The sequence below is a fragment of the Bombus impatiens genome, unplaced genomic scaffold, assembly GCF_000188095.3.
Source record: "Bombus impatiens unplaced genomic scaffold, BIMP_2.2 scf_0144, whole genome shotgun sequence".
NCBI classification, from domain to species: domain Eukaryota; kingdom Metazoa; phylum Arthropoda; class Insecta; order Hymenoptera; family Apidae; genus Bombus; species Bombus impatiens.
This window is the reverse complement of record NT_176563.1, coordinates 520,145-535,394: the sequence shown is the minus strand read 5'-3', so window position 1 is coordinate 535,394 and position 15,250 is coordinate 520,145. Positions and strand designations below refer to the sequence as shown.

The following is a 15,250-nucleotide window of genomic DNA, read 5'->3' as shown; positions in this document are numbered from 1 at the left end:
GATGTAACTTTTTTATATAATAGATTTTTTATATAATATTGCATTGGATGATATTTTATAGTTTCTTTGTATCATATATGTAAATTAAGAGATAAACGAATTATGAATGTTTTATAACAGCTCTCTTTATGTAACATTAGATTATATGAAGCTACATTTTATTACATTGACGAAACTATAGTTAATTGGTGCGTTTGACGTGCAATTGGTGCAATGATTGTTAAATGGTCTTTCTTTTCCTATTATATTTAAGCGTATTTCTTAAATATAGAAATGTATGATACAACATGACACAAATTGATTTCCAAATACAACATTAAATAAATTTACTATAATGGGTAATTGTATGCGAAGCGTATTGCAAAAGTTACAAAAGAAGAAATGTGCCGAAAAGTAATGAATTAATATATCAAAACACTCATACTGATGAGAAAATATGTATTTAATAATGATATAATTTTTAGGAGTATTATCTTGCTTATTGTGGGTCTTGATAATGCGGGAAAAACTTCGATTTTGAACTGCATCAGTGGAGGTATCATACATATGTGTATTTTGCTAAAAAAATTGTTTATCTTACTTTTGTTGACAATTATAACTGACTTTCCAAATATCTTTTTAATTTGCGATTTTAATTTCCTTAATTTATTACTTTTCCAAAAAGTTAAATAGTACATCATTTATATATTTTTTTATTAGATTCAGATAAAACCACTTTACCTACGATAGGGTTCCATGTAGTATCTTTAAAATATAAATCATACACTGTAAAAATTTATGATGTTGGTGGAAGCTCTCAAATCAGATCTTTATGGCCAAAATACTATAATGGAGTAAGTAATTAATAAATGTATAACACTTTCGTTAGCTACAATTGCAGTTAGGATATAGATAATCCTTTTATTTCTATCCTTAATAATATTGTTTGAAACCTGTCTTTCCGTTTTCCATCTTTTAGATACATGGTCTTATATACGTGGTGGATGCTAGTGATATTTCCCGTCTTACAGAAAATAAAGTTGTATTTGGTGAATTAATTTCACATGAATATATTTCAGGAAAGCCATTGTTGTTGTAAGAAAATTAAATGTATTGCTTATACTTGCATTGTTGTTCATGCACGGAGTACCATTTGTAGATATAATATGCACCACTTAACTACACTAAAAATACATATATGTAATATACATTTAACTTAGTAAGATTTTCGTGTATATTCTTCATTATATTTCATAATAGGCTTGCAAACAAACAGGATATAAACGGAGCTATTGATGAATTAGATCTCGTTGAAAACTTAGACATAGAACATGCTGCTAATACTATGAAATGTCCCACAAGAGTAGAAATATGTTCATGTATTTGGAAAGGAGATCAGTCAAAAGATAATACTATAGGTATTAAAAATGGATACAAGTACGTAGTTAGCTTTTTATTCTATGTTGATTATATAAAATTTAATTTTTACTAAATATAAATAAATTATATAGATGGCTGCTGGATATAATAGTGAAGAACTATACAAGTTTAAATACTAGACTTAAAAATCAAAATGCTCAAAGTGAAAGAAATATTGAAGTACAAAGCGTAGTATTAGATTCACCATCAAGACTATCAGTCCATTCCAATCCCTTTAAGCCAATCAAAGAACTAGTTTTAAAAAGGGTAATATTATTAAAAATTATTCTGTTTGTTTGTTTGTTAGACTATGCTTCTATTTTACTTATTATATTATAATTTTAGGAAGATGCTCAAGCACCAAGTGTTTCTCAAAATGGTATGTACTATTTAAATATAAAATAATGTAAATACTATAGTACATTTATAAACCACATTTATACAGGTATAGTAGCAAATGGAAAAAAGCTAAAGAAAATGTTTACATATAGAAATAAGACTGCACCACTGACTACTGAGGAATCTGTCACTGAAATTAAGGATATGTCAGAAACTGTTAAATTTACTCAAAACACTCTAGAATCTCAACAGAATGTTCAGACACTTCCACCGATATTAAATCCAGTAACACTAGATACATATTCACGTGCAGTTAGATCAAAAAATAATCGTCCATATACAGCTCCAGAGCATTCACATTTTATAAATAAGATAACAGTAATTAATATTCCTAGGCAAGTAACATAAAAGCAATATTTTTAATTGTACAGGTAATAATATGGGACCATTATTAAAAAATATGATACAATGTATTTAAAATTATATCCAGGCAAAATATTTTAACAACGAATTTTTTATATTTATCTAATATAACATGAAAAAAATATTAGCAATGTTTCTTATTATGTGAGCGATTGTTTATGTATATAATGTTTGTATACATTCATTTGTTCTAGTCATGAAATACATATATATAAATATTTTTTTCATTGTCTTTAATATAATACGCATTTCATTCATATTTATATTATAAGACATATTTACATTATATTTTATAATGTAAATATTTATAATGTATTTTTAATATATATATATATATATATATAGTATATTATTTTAATTATTTTATGATATTAAACACCATCTGTTTTTTATCTAAACTTTATTATATCTTGTACATTTACATACAGATTCATGTACATAAAAGTTCGGCAAATATACGAATTACAGTATATATGAAAGACTTATAAAAGCTATAGCATAAAGACATTAAAAAACTTTCGATTATAGAATAGCAGTAAAAGTGCGCAAAAATTGTATCGCATAAGCATACTTATCACAATTTATAGTATAATAAATATCGTAAGTAGTTCCATAACATTGTCTTATCTGTAACATTATCTTGTTGAGCAACTACTTTGTTAAATATAATATATCGAAAAATTATACTAAAAATTGTAACAGTAAGGAACAATGTATCTCATATAACATAAAGAATATTCCTTTAAGGAAAATATTTTATACTAATTACATTACATGTATATAGACATACCAATGAAAACATAGTGGTCAAACTATTAAAAGCGATGTTAAATATTGTAAATTGCATTAATCAGTATTTTAAAATTACATACTTTTATTATGAAAGACTGTTATATCACGTTTCTAGACGTTTTTATAGATCATAATAATGCCATTTCAATTACAAATATAGTAATTTTTGCCATAATATTAGTATTTTTTGTTAAATTCTTATCTACTTTATTTAATAATGCCTTTTTTCAAACTATGAAGCAACATAACACTTTATGTGCATCAGCAATTCCAAAAGTATATGCAAATTGCCTTGCTTATTTCATATTTATCCTCTTAACAATAGGTAATATTCGTTGTAATTGCACCTTATATAATCACAACTACTCTAATCAGGCAAGTTATATTTATCTATTACTAACTTGAAAATATTTCATTCTTTTTTAGATAAGATTAGACTATTGCTTGTTATGAAAAGACACAGATTTTGTCCTTCTGACTTTTGTACAATATATTTAGTAGGCATTAAATATATATTTCTTAAGTTGTTTTGCATTACAATGGTTAAAAAATAGCTTTTTTCAAAATATAATGTCGAAATTGTATAGGTCATATATAAATTACTTATAAAATTTTGTTTATAAAGCAGCAATCACAAAGGCAATCAATTTTAGCTATAGTTTTAGCACTGTTGTCTTAATTTTACTTTTCATTTGTACTTATTATATATCTTACTTATAATGGTTTTGAATATACTGTATTAAATTTTTGCATGACCACTATTACATCCATTCTATGCAGTTTTTTTAATAATTTAAAAACTGTTAAAAATTATAGCTTGAGATCTTATTGTTGTAAATTTCTATTATAAATATCAATCTTACAAAGACATAAAATTTGTAAGATTCCTTAATCTAGACAAGTACAAAAATTTATATGTAGCATAAAATCTACTTTATATTGCTATAATGTTTTGTTTTGTAGTGCAAATATTGCATAATATATAATGGCAGTTTTTATAAGATAAATGCTATCATTTAAATGCATTACATTGAAGTCACATCAAGTAGAAATTTGCACAGGTAAAATATTATCTTTGAACTTCTAGTAACAATATGATTAATGCTATAAAGGTACATAATGTACATATAATATATCAAATTGAAGTTGGTAAAGCAACAAAAAAAAAAAAAAAAAAAAAATAGAATCAAACATGGAAGAAACAAAAATGCCTTGCCATTCCTTGCCATTTTGCCTTTGACGAGTCTGAATCGCGATGAAAATTTTGAATTAAACCTGAATATCACGAGTCAGGCTCGTGGTCTTAATCTCGGGCCAAGTATGAATGTCTCGAATGATGTGTTTTTTCTAAACACGGGCGCAACTATCTAACGCATTCAGTTGCACGATATCATATTGCAAGTTCCGACACTCTGTCTCCGTCGCTTCAACTCCTTTCCCTACCATTCGGGCGCAACGTTTGGGCCCGAATTCTTCCGAGTTAAATGGTATGGCAAAGGATTAATTTTTCAAAAAGGAGGAGGAAAGAAAAAAATGAGTACAATGAAACTGAGAGTAGCAGGAAATAGAAGAAGTAAAGAGTACAGAATGTGGAGTCGACCTTGACCGGCTATTGTCAACATTAGACACTGCTCCTCGACGAAGTTCGGGGAAAATCTTGAAGACCCACTGTAATATGAGCAAAATTGCTATCAATTTTCCCTGAACTTTGTCAAATAGCGGTATATAATGCTGACATTGACCAGGCAAAGTTAACTTTTTATACCTTGTGGACTGTAGAGCCCATAATAGATACACATTCCAAACTAACAACAGAGAACAATGTTAAAAGAATGAGATGTAAAATGTAAAATATGTAAAAATGCGATACCCACTTACTTGGAAAGGTATCATTATTTGTAATTAAAAAAATACATATATATATATATGTACTTTATAGCATATCATATATCATAAATCTTTCGTGCATAAAACGACTATACAATTTTATTTTTAGGAGGTGTAAACATTACTAGACGAGTTAACATCGACGTAATGCATGGAATTTGTTTTTGTTGATGCATTGTGATATTATCTGGAGTATTGGATTCAAAATCAACAGCAATTCGCAGAGAAACAAATGTGAGCAAATGTAACAAGTCATGGCGAGTACCATTTTTTCGTAGTTCTAGGCACAACGCTTGCATGAACCACGAGCCGCGAGTAGTATTTCTCCAAGAATAATAACCTATATATACAAATAATATTTTTTAAACTATATTAATTGAAAAAAATTTTCCCTTGCGGATATATAAAAATGTAAAAATAATTTCTCCTAAAAAAAAGGTAAAACTATTTCTGAGTTTTTCAGCATGTATCGTTAAATTATTTAATCATGAAAGTGAAACCATTTAATATTATTCTGAATGTCTGTATTTATAACAGACAAATAAATTATATATTTAATAATATAATAAAAATATAATGGATTCAAAATCAACTTTATCTTGAAGTTATATTTACCTGGTATTGTGGAGTATGCAATTAAAAAATCTGCGTGACATGGTATACGGAATGTTGTAACTGATTCACCATCAGTTTCTGTACGTTCTTTTAATGTTGTACCAGCATCTAATTTATCCCCTTGACAAGCTTGTATAAAAAATAGTTTTGGTTTGCCAGCAAGCGTAGGGCATCTATCAGATGTAAAGAGAGACCAAATGGAGTCAGGCTTATAAGAAGTATCATGAGCATAAAGTATTCCTAAATCTCCATGGCTTAATATAGCTACAACTAGGCAATCATGTTCAGAATGGTCCATGTCAGCAACTGTAAAAAGAAAGTTATAACTTGAAAAAGTCTATTCAATGCATCTTCATTTATATGTCTTCATGCAAAACCCAAAACATATTTTTCTTGTGATTAAAAACAAAGTTCAAAATTATGAAAAGGAAACATCAACCAAGTACCTCTTTCTAAATTTTTCATTATATCTCTATGTGTGCAATTATGAAAATCATTTACTTCAAAACCAAGATCTTTAAATGTATTGACAAGATTTTCACAATCAACATTTGTTCCACATCTTGGTTTAAGATGTGTAATAGTGAAAAATTCATGGTTAAAAATAATAGCTAATCCACGTTTTGCATGATTCATGTTGTAATATAGGGCATAGCGGTCTGTGGGTGCCGTTTGTAATAAAGGGCCCTTGAGAGGACTGACGCTGTTTCTGGAAAATAAAAAAAAATAGCATGCAAAATTGTAACTGATTACACACAAAATTAAATTATCCGGGATTTGTAATTCATTTTCATTGTTTTATGGACACTTTATTATTTTTCTATTAACATATTGTAATGTAAATAATAAAAATTGAATTCATAACAAAATAAAATTGTTTATAATTAACTCTAGGAATAAATATATTTTCTTACAATTCAGAATTTCATGCAAATAAATAACATCTATCAATATACAATATAAAAAACAACGAAAATATATCAGAGTGATTGTATTATTGGGACACATTGTACGATTAATTATGTGTACATGATGCATTAAATCTTACCCCGAAAATACCAACGCATCTGCGACATCATCACTGTATTTGTTACTATTGTTTATACTATCACTTTCTATTGAGTACATCGTTTTTTACTTTGAAAATAGTTCCCACAGCGAATAATGCAGTTTATAGAAGAATAGAGAGTATAATGGCGCGCTATAGCGCGCGTCGTGACTCATATACTGTTAGTTACTACACACTACTACAAACAAACATAGAAACTACAGATACAGATCTGAAAATTCTTATACCGAAACCACACTGATGAAACCGTCCGTTTCCTGAGTTGAAGAAAATCAAGATGGAGGACAAGAAAAGGTCATGATCTGCGCATGCGTAAAATATACATGTATATATATTTATATATACACATAGGTACTATATTACCTCAGGCAGAGACAGCGACACTCCACTCATCTGTGTCTGCTTTGCAAAAGGAGAGCTATTTTTCCTCGCCATCTTAACATTTTTCGACTCAACAGACAGATGGCTTTCCCTAGCGAATGTCCGGACCACGGTCAGACCTGTTTATATGTCGTGATAAAAACATTTTGAAGCAAAAGCAAGTGTCATCATGGTAAGAGATTTGAAGGTTAAATATAACGTCTAAAAATCATTATGTTTAATGTATTTTTTCATATACACTACATAGAAAAATACTATACTCTATAAAAAGATAAACGTTGTAATAAATATAGTAAAAGTAGAACAATATTTACTCGATTCAATTTTGAAAATTGATATCTGTTGATGCTGATATTATATTTATAATAATACTCATGGAAAGAATTTATAAGTTATATTTCCATCACTATGTTGTTATGTCTTATCTTGACCCGGAAATGGTTTACGTTTTAAGTTATTATAATAAATTTATTATTATGTTATTATAAAATTATTATAATAAAATTATTTGATGTCAAATTAATGCTAACTATTTTATTGAATATGTTGTATGAATACAACAATTATTTTCGTTTGTTCAACAATTTATATTTTACCGCGACCATATTATCTTCAAAATATATTTCTTTTGATAGATTGAGCTGTAGGAAAATTGATCTAAGAATGGTACAAGTGTTCAATATTTTATGACTTTTTTATTGAATGTTTCTAACTGTTATCGAGAAACAATGCGGTGTCTGTCATACATATTATAAACTGGTCTTTGTGTATTAAAATTTTTTACATGAATGTAACCAATGATATCAGTGTTTTTTTCGTAACGTACACTTTTTGTATTACTTTTTATTTTTACACAAACCTGTACCAATCACTTATGGCGACTATGATAAATACGTATATTTTGTGTATCGATTAATGTAACATCATTATGACTTATCTAGGAAATTTTTGAATGATTTATGAAAAATTTCGGGTAGTAATCGCAAGTAGATTTATAAAAATCTTATTGATATAAAAACATTGTTACTGGTAGAATAAAAATCGAGCCACATAATTTACTGATTTAAAGAGAAACTTGACATTTTTCCACCTCTAAATCACTATTTTAATCAATTAAATTATTTAACTTATGCTTGTATTTATACGTATTATAACATTAACTTTTACTACAATGGAGCGGAATACCTATCCAAAGACGAGAAATCGTTAATTCTAATTGCAGACTAGTAAACTTGTGACCGTTTCTTATTCTACCAAAAGTATAATCTTGTATGTAAACTAAGTTCGTTGGGTTATTCTATAGCTTCAATTTTTATTCTCTTTGGCAATGCTTAAAACACATTTATCTTATTGTTAAATATGTGAAATTATGTTAAAGCAATCTGCACAGCTTTTAATGTTTTTAGATACTCAAAATATACGAACACTTGTTATTTCCGAAATTTATCGATTTCTATAAATCCCGCGTATAATCAAAATTTGGTCCATGTCCAGTTTTCGTGGATAATAAAAAGTTATGAATATCTATAAATGTTATATAGTATTTAAAACTGATCATCTAAACTACATTAAATTTTTAATAAATTTAAAATAATACGCATTGTAACTTAACAACAAAATGAAATTATTAATTATTCTTAAATGCTTATCAACAAGCTCTAAAGCTTTGTTGGATCCATTGAATATGTTCAATGTGCCATAAGTAGGTACAGCTGTGTCATATTACATGAAAATATTTTATTTTTTTAGTGAAGTTTTTCGGGTCTTGGACAAGACAACACACATGACATTTGATCATTTAAGTTTTCAGTGGCGCACTGTAGGATCAAATCATAGGCCTCCTAACAATAGATAAATAGGTATATAATCATTAAGTTGTAGAGACTTATAATAATCTGAACTGACTTTAAACGATATTGCAAATAGGTAATTTAATGTTCCATATTCAAGATTTAAAATGTGATCTTTATTATTTACTAGTAATATTTTTTTCTAAAAGTTAGATCTTTTCAGTATAAAATTATTCATTTTTAGATGAGCAAAATTTATCAGGAAGTATATTACTCAATTGTTAAAAATTAATCAATAATAATACAGTAAGCTTTGATTCTCCTTTAACATTTTACTCTTTCTAATATTTTCACAAAAACTTATAATTTTGTGCAGATATTTATAAAGCTCTACAACTTGTAAACCAAGACCGTGTATCATGTATTTTAGGATATTATTAAGTAGGTATAGGTAGACATTGCCTATATACAATTGCAACAACGTTGCATGTGCCTACTTTCTGGCAATCCTAAGTAAAGCTTACAATTTGAATAAACTTTTTTTGATAATTATGTCTTTAATAAGTAAGTAATAATTCTATTAGAAATAACAGTGCAGTATTTGAACTGTTATTATCCTGTATCCATTTACATGTTATATTTTCTAGTTTTAAAGTATTCTCATACAACGCTTGTATGTTTGGTTCTGAGAAATACGATAATTATTTTACTATTATAACTGGCCAATAAGTATTTGCCACTTTTCTTATATTATTAATCTATTTATCATATATACAAGTAATATACAATAATCTCGCTTAATGTAAGTATTATTATTATCCTATTTTCAATAATATTATAATAGTTATATGAATAGAAACTTGACCGCATCTAATCCGTCAGTGTGCGCTATTGTTGCACACTGGAATATAAATACATTTTTATATAAAATTTGTATAACCTACATGAATCATTGTAAGTATATCTTCTTTTTAAATCACAAAAGATATAAATGTCATAACTACTACACAAGCTGGGGGCCATGGGCGGTTTCACTCTGGCAGTAGTGTTATATACATATAACTCTAAATCTGAAGTTTCATTGAACGAAAAATCAGTTCCTTTGAGAATTTGTGCTAATTCTGTTATATAGAATTTATTTTCTAATACTGATTCTGTGTAAAAGTTGATTTCGTCTAAACATTTGGTGTAATATAATTTATTATCTGTCTCTCCTTTTTTATAAACTTAGGTCAATGTTAATCTAATTGTTTTAATATTACAAAGTTTCTCCTGCTTTTAATAAAAATAATAACTAAAATGATACATTTGTTTTTATTAACATAATTATTAATATAATTCTTCTACATTAAAATGTGAAAATAAATCCTATATATATATAAACATATGTATATGTAGGTATATAGGTTTTGATGTATCTTTCGAGATTTTGTATGTTATAAAAATATCTTGTTATTTTCATCGATTATGTATTTCATTATTACATTTTGATAAATTTCTTTAAAAAAATTTAAAAAATTTCTATGACTTAAAAGAAAAAGTAGGAAATTTTTCTATATATTTTCTCTTTTTTTTTGTTAAATCTATATACATAATATTTATCGAAGTAGCAATGTAAATAACATTTCATCAATAAATTCAATATCAATGTATAGATTTTTAAATAAAAATTATTTGCTTAAAAAGCGAAGTAATATATTTCATCCGGCATAACTTAAATATTTCTGAATTACGTATTTCTTTCAAAAGCACAAGAGATACACCATACCAAATATAATTCCCAGTGTGAAGCCCGATATGCCCTCGATTCTGTTTCATCTGTTGTCACTAATCATCTAATCTAAAGGAAAGGAACACTATATGCGCTATATCCATCAATAAGCAGGGTAATTCACAACAGATGAATGTCTTACCTATTTTTTTTCGATTAAAACTTATTTACAAATGTTACTGTACAATCGTAGTTCTGTTGTGATGTAGGTCCATCATAGCCTTGAATGCGAGTAGACCGGTTCTGAGGTAAAGATTGTATTGCAGGGAAAGCTTCAAAGTGAAGTCTTTGAAATAGCACAGCACATTTTGTCAAGCAAATATTCCAAAATCATAAATTTATTAATATTAGTTTAATTTTCAATGACATATTAATATAAGGTTTCTAAAATCATATTCCAATGTTATGTACACATTAACCTCAGAAGTCCACGTTTTCAATATAAAATTGTATAAATGTGCTATACGATTTTTTAAAATCTATTAATAAAAGGTTATCAATTTATTGTACCAAACATAATATTAATTAATTCTACATCCTGTGGTAGATTTCTTGAATATTGTCTCTATAAAAACTTATTTTGGAATGAAAAAATAGATAAATGGTAATATGTATAAAATGTACATATGTAAATATGTTGATCGTATTGCACATTTATTGTATCAGATGAACATTTTTCCATAATATTAATCTATATGTAAAACCCTTTGTGCAAAACATTATTCTATATTCGATATTAAAAAATTGGATTACCATTGTTTTTTGAACACAATTAATATAATTGTGGTATATTTGCGATGATTAGTTCTGGAACATATGCCCGGCACAATGTTATAGAACGCGTTACTATTGGAAATATATATTTCCAATATCAAAGGACTAAACATAATCCATGCAATAATATCTTTACAAACAAGCACTACAACGTGGTGCTTTGTTTCGCCTATTAATTAAAAGTCATCGTCTTTAAATCTAATAATATGCCCTAACTTTGTTGATAGGAATATTATAATTAGAGCTAAGATTTTTTGTACCATTGAATTAGGTGAGAGCACCCAACAGTGACCCCAATACGTTTTTGAAATTGCTCACTACAAATATCTTCATTCGATTAGAAATATATTTGTAGTAGGATGCAAACCTGCCGATATAGTTTTCTTTCGTAACGTCAGGGTCGCAATTTGATTATTTCTCTTACGAGATGCCCGTTATCTTTATTCAAAAAGTGCTAATATATCATCACTTGATGAGGGGTTACCACTGCTAGCGCCGCTGCTGGGAGGGGTATTCAGATCTGGTGGATCTAGATATGAAAGTAATTCCATCGGATCCACAACATTATCTGGTAAGAGCTACAACATAATATAATAAGGAATAAATATCACACGAACATATAAAAATACTTTAAATATTAAGAAAATGTAGATTATTACTTACATTCAATGCTTCTTGACCTGTACCCTCGCCATCTATTACCGCAGCTGGGTCAAAATTTAAATCTGACGGTATATCTGCAGTATCGTTGGTTATGTTTGTATTCGTATTACCAGATGTGTTGAGGTTTCCAGTGGACTCTTGGGATGCAGGAGGAACACTTGGTGGACCACTGTTTCCACCACCTGGTGTGTGTGGTGTGTGAGGAGTATGGGGTGTATGAGGTGTGTGGGGCATCTGTAAAAATAAGGACAAAATATTTAACAAATGATCTATGAAAGGTTATATATAGTTATAGAATAATTCTGAGCTTAGAACATACTTGATCGTTAAGTGATTTTTCCATAGCATTCAGAGGATCTAAAGAGTTCACCGATTCGTTTAAGTGCGAAAGAGGCCCAGTTCCATTAGTATAATCATTATTGGTATTCGTATTCGCTCCGGAATTAATATCGAAAGATCCTCCTGATGAATTCCGATGATTGATGTTATTATTTCCGTACGTGGTTGGTGTATTATTCATCATAGAGCCGCTTACAATGCTACTCATATCAGGTGGTATGTATGGACTCATTGCTTGATTCATATCCCAATTATTCATAGTAGGCATGTTCATACTTCCAGGTGACATTGCCTTTGTCATTCTCTTACAATCATTTTCTTCTTCAGATTTAATACCAGCAGTTAAATTCTTTGCTGGTTTCCAATTCGCCATCGAATCTATCGTAACTTCTTCCACTTCTGCAGTGTTTAGAGTGTTCAAAATGCCCCACATATATTGATCAACTTCTAAACCTTCTAATTGTGCAGGTTTTCTATATATAATAGAAACAAAATTATGTGAAACTTGAACAAAATGCGTTTAGTTTTATAATCGAAAAGAAAATTGTTAAAAAATTACTTACGAGCATACAGGACATCGCCAAGCTCCTCGTTCACAATTTAGCTGTAGGTATGACTCCAAATCAAAGCACTGAATATGTTTACAGTCATGTCCTCTAGCTGGCAGTGTAATACGTTTAAAAGTAATAGGACATTTTAAGGATACCTATAATAAAATAATTTGCATGATAAATATAATAAAAAACATAAGCGTAATATGTTAAATATGGTGTTAAATATCTACCTTAAGTGCTGTTTGTTCTACGACATCTTTCTCCGACTGTATACCGTTATTTGAAATAGTATTATTGAAATTCCGTTTAATTTTAGCAATACAATGCTCCGCCATTAGTAGCCTTTTACGTAACAAGCCATGAAGTACGCTTCTCACACTTGGTCGATGAACTAATTGAAGCACGAACAAATGAGACTGCAAATAAAAAGAAAGAAATTCATATTACCGCATGTAAAAATTAAATTTTAAGACTGTGAGCATATGAAGATAAAACAAACTTACACAACAACATGCCGATACAGTAATTTGTATCGTGTTTCTTCCAGGTTGACAAACATCTTTCAGGTATAAAGGCTTATGAGATGTTTTATTCTCACCACGATCAATAACTAACGGCGTAGCGTTTACAGAAACTTGCACGCTCGCTGGCCAATTCGTGTTCATTTGCCTATCCTCATGGTGGAAACACTTGAGTTGCAGTTCCAGATCAGATCGCCACATCAACGTTTGATGTACCGTGGATTTCAGTTGGAAAACATGATTGCTTACAGCCAGATTATGTTCTAAGCGGAAGGGTGGAAGAATAATGCCATCCCTCACGGGGAATGTTAATCTTAACTCATCATCCTCTGTACAAAACGGGAAAATATTAGTTATTGATGCTCCATTCTATTTTAATATATTAATTTTAAATATATGATCAAAGCATGAATTTAACTTACTCTGAATATTAACCGGTGATTTCATTTCGTTGAAATTAGGCTTAATATCCGGATTTGGACTGATGTAAGGAGGCATACTGGTGGCTGGTGTCAACGGCGGAGTCGGATTACCGGGAATAGGACTGTGTTGGTAATTTAAATTCCCCGCGCCTGTCGTTCTCATTGATGCAACATCTTGTTGATATTGACTGGTTGCAGCACCAGTTGCACCATACGAAGACGCACTACCGGCGTATCCTGAGTTTGGTTGATGACCAACGAACTGATTCCCAACCGTCGTAGGTCCCATACTAACCGGTATACCGTTACTACCGTAATATTGGTTACTAGTAGCCTGATTAGCGGTGTTGTATGAAGGCGCAGTTTGTCTCATGTTATTACTCCGTATCATAGAGTTAGGCCCAAAGCCAGCAGCCGACGGATTCATACTCTGCATAGGTTGGTATTGAGGTTGAAAATTCGGCCTCGCTGCACTAGGGTAATTGGTCGGATACTGTGACGACGACATGCCGCTGAAGGCTGGCTGCATTGCAGCCGGGTTAGGACCCGCGTACGGGCCTTGTTGCCTCTTTTGCGCCATATGCATTGCGGGGTTTGGATAAGGCGCTAGTCTCCTTGGATAGCCTTGGTGAGGTTGAGCCTGAAAATATATGGTAATATAAGTCATAAGTCAAGAACATTAAAAAATACATACTCTACTATTTGCTGAATAATAGCATTCTACCATAAATCTGAGATAATAAAAGGAGAGTTAAGACATTGAGAGCAAAAGTGGACTAACTCAAACACTTAACAAACTCAGTAATTTTCTGTCTACAATAGATGTGCACACGTAATAGAAATAAAATGAATTCTTCCCCTCTTATATAATTAATACAGCTTACAAATTTATATCCAAAAGAGCGTGTAGTTTAGTCCATTTTCGCTTTAAGTGTATGAATTATAAAATGAATTCGATACTTCACGTACTTGCATGCTCATTTTGTTCATTTGCATGTTGTTAGGTCCCATCATATTGTTCATGCCCATATTACCCATGTTACTCATAGAGCTCATGGGGGTCATTCCGTTTATACCATTCATACCATTCATACCACCCATCGACATAGGATTCATCGAGTTCATGCCATTCATACTGTTCATCGAATTCATAGAATTCATAGAGTGCATTGGGCTCATCGTGCCCATGCTATTAAAGTTGCTCATCCCGACTGGCCCCATTCCGGCCATTGGTCCTCTCTGGGCGTACCCTGCGTTGTAAGTTTGATGCGGTATTCCATGTTGGCCCTGCATCTGTAATCAACATATAATACGTTACTTAAACAATTTCTCTTTTAAAATAAACTAATTTTTATGTGAAGATGAAAAAAAAGACTAAAGAAGATAACTGAAGATAAGAGTCGGTCGCGTAGTTTCCGAAGAGCAAATATAAAAGGGGGAAAAATAGTACCTGGTTAAATTGTGCGGGGATGTCTTGGCGGTCCTGCATGGCCACCACGCTAGCAGTGGCGG

The 15,250-nt window shown here is 30.0% G+C and overlaps 3 protein-coding genes across 3 annotated transcripts in view; 1 reads left to right on the top strand and 2 right to left on the bottom strand.

Annotated features, from left to right (window-relative positions):
* Positions 1 to 70: 70 nt before the first annotated feature.
* On the top strand, positions 71 to 2,382 carry LOC100743218 (ADP-ribosylation factor-like protein 13B). The gene is made up of 8 exons (XM_003487215.4): positions 71 to 393; positions 465 to 535; positions 700 to 833; positions 959 to 1,074; positions 1,240 to 1,416; positions 1,491 to 1,665; positions 1,744 to 1,777; positions 1,844 to 2,382. The coding sequence occupies exons 1-8, from the start codon at positions 335 to 337 to the stop codon at positions 2,143 to 2,145; spliced, it is 1,068 nt and encodes a 355-aa protein (XP_003487263.1). The 5' UTR covers positions 71 to 334; the 3' UTR covers positions 2,146 to 2,382.
* Positions 2,383 to 2,545: 163 nt separating this feature from the next.
* LOC100743099 (caspase-1-like) lies at positions 2,546 to 6,787 on the bottom strand. Its single transcript, XM_003487214.4, has 4 exons — positions 6,503 to 6,787; positions 5,901 to 6,163; positions 5,455 to 5,760; positions 2,546 to 5,179 (listed from the first exon to the last, which is right to left on the bottom strand). The coding sequence occupies exons 1-4, from the start codon at positions 6,580 to 6,582 to the stop codon at positions 4,929 to 4,931; spliced, it is 900 nt and encodes a 299-aa protein (XP_003487262.1). The 5' UTR covers positions 6,583 to 6,787; the 3' UTR covers positions 2,546 to 4,928.
* Positions 6,788 to 10,606: 3,819 nt separating this feature from the next.
* LOC100742893 (zinc finger MIZ domain-containing protein 1) overlaps positions 10,607 to 15,250 on the bottom strand; it is a 25,656-nt gene continuing 21,012 nt past the window's right edge. The window contains exons 3-11 of the mRNA XM_003487212.4: positions 15,189 to 15,250; positions 14,708 to 15,031; positions 13,739 to 14,378; positions 13,299 to 13,645; positions 13,026 to 13,211; positions 12,805 to 12,947; positions 12,222 to 12,714; positions 11,903 to 12,136; positions 10,607 to 11,817 (exon numbers count right to left, since the gene is read on the bottom strand). Coding sequence (XP_003487260.1) covers positions 11,680 to 11,817; positions 11,903 to 12,136; positions 12,222 to 12,714; positions 12,805 to 12,947; positions 13,026 to 13,211; positions 13,299 to 13,645; positions 13,739 to 14,378; positions 14,708 to 15,031; positions 15,189 to 15,250 — 2,567 coding nt within the window. The 3' untranslated portion in view covers positions 10,607 to 11,679. The remainder of the gene's footprint in view (positions 11,818 to 11,902; positions 12,137 to 12,221; positions 12,715 to 12,804; positions 12,948 to 13,025; positions 13,212 to 13,298; positions 13,646 to 13,738; positions 14,379 to 14,707; positions 15,032 to 15,188) is intronic.

Excerpts from the sequence above, each read along its gene's own strand:
- LOC100743218 (XM_003487215.4), top strand. The coding sequence starts at position 335 with ATGGGTAATTGTATGCGAAGCGTATTGCAAAAGTTACAAAAGAAGAAA. Across the intron at positions 834-958 it reads GGCCAAAATACTATAATGGA|ATACATGGTCTTATATACGT; the intron begins GTAAGTAATTAA and ends TCCATCTTTTAG. Across the intron at positions 1,778-1,843 it reads ACCAAGTGTTTCTCAAAATG|GTATAGTAGCAAATGGAAAA; the intron begins GTATGTACTATT and ends ACATTTATACAG.
- LOC100743099 (XM_003487214.4), bottom strand. The coding sequence starts at position 6,582 with ATGTACTCAATAGAAAGTGATAGTATAAACAATAGTAACAAATACAGT. Across the intron at positions 5,761-5,900 it reads AATGAAAAATTTAGAAAGAG|TTGCTGACATGGACCATTCT; the intron begins GTACTTGGTTGA and ends TTCTTTTTACAG. Across the intron at positions 5,180-5,454 it reads TGCATACTCCACAATACCAG|GTTATTATTCTTGGAGAAAT; the intron begins GTAAATATAACT and ends TTGTATATATAG.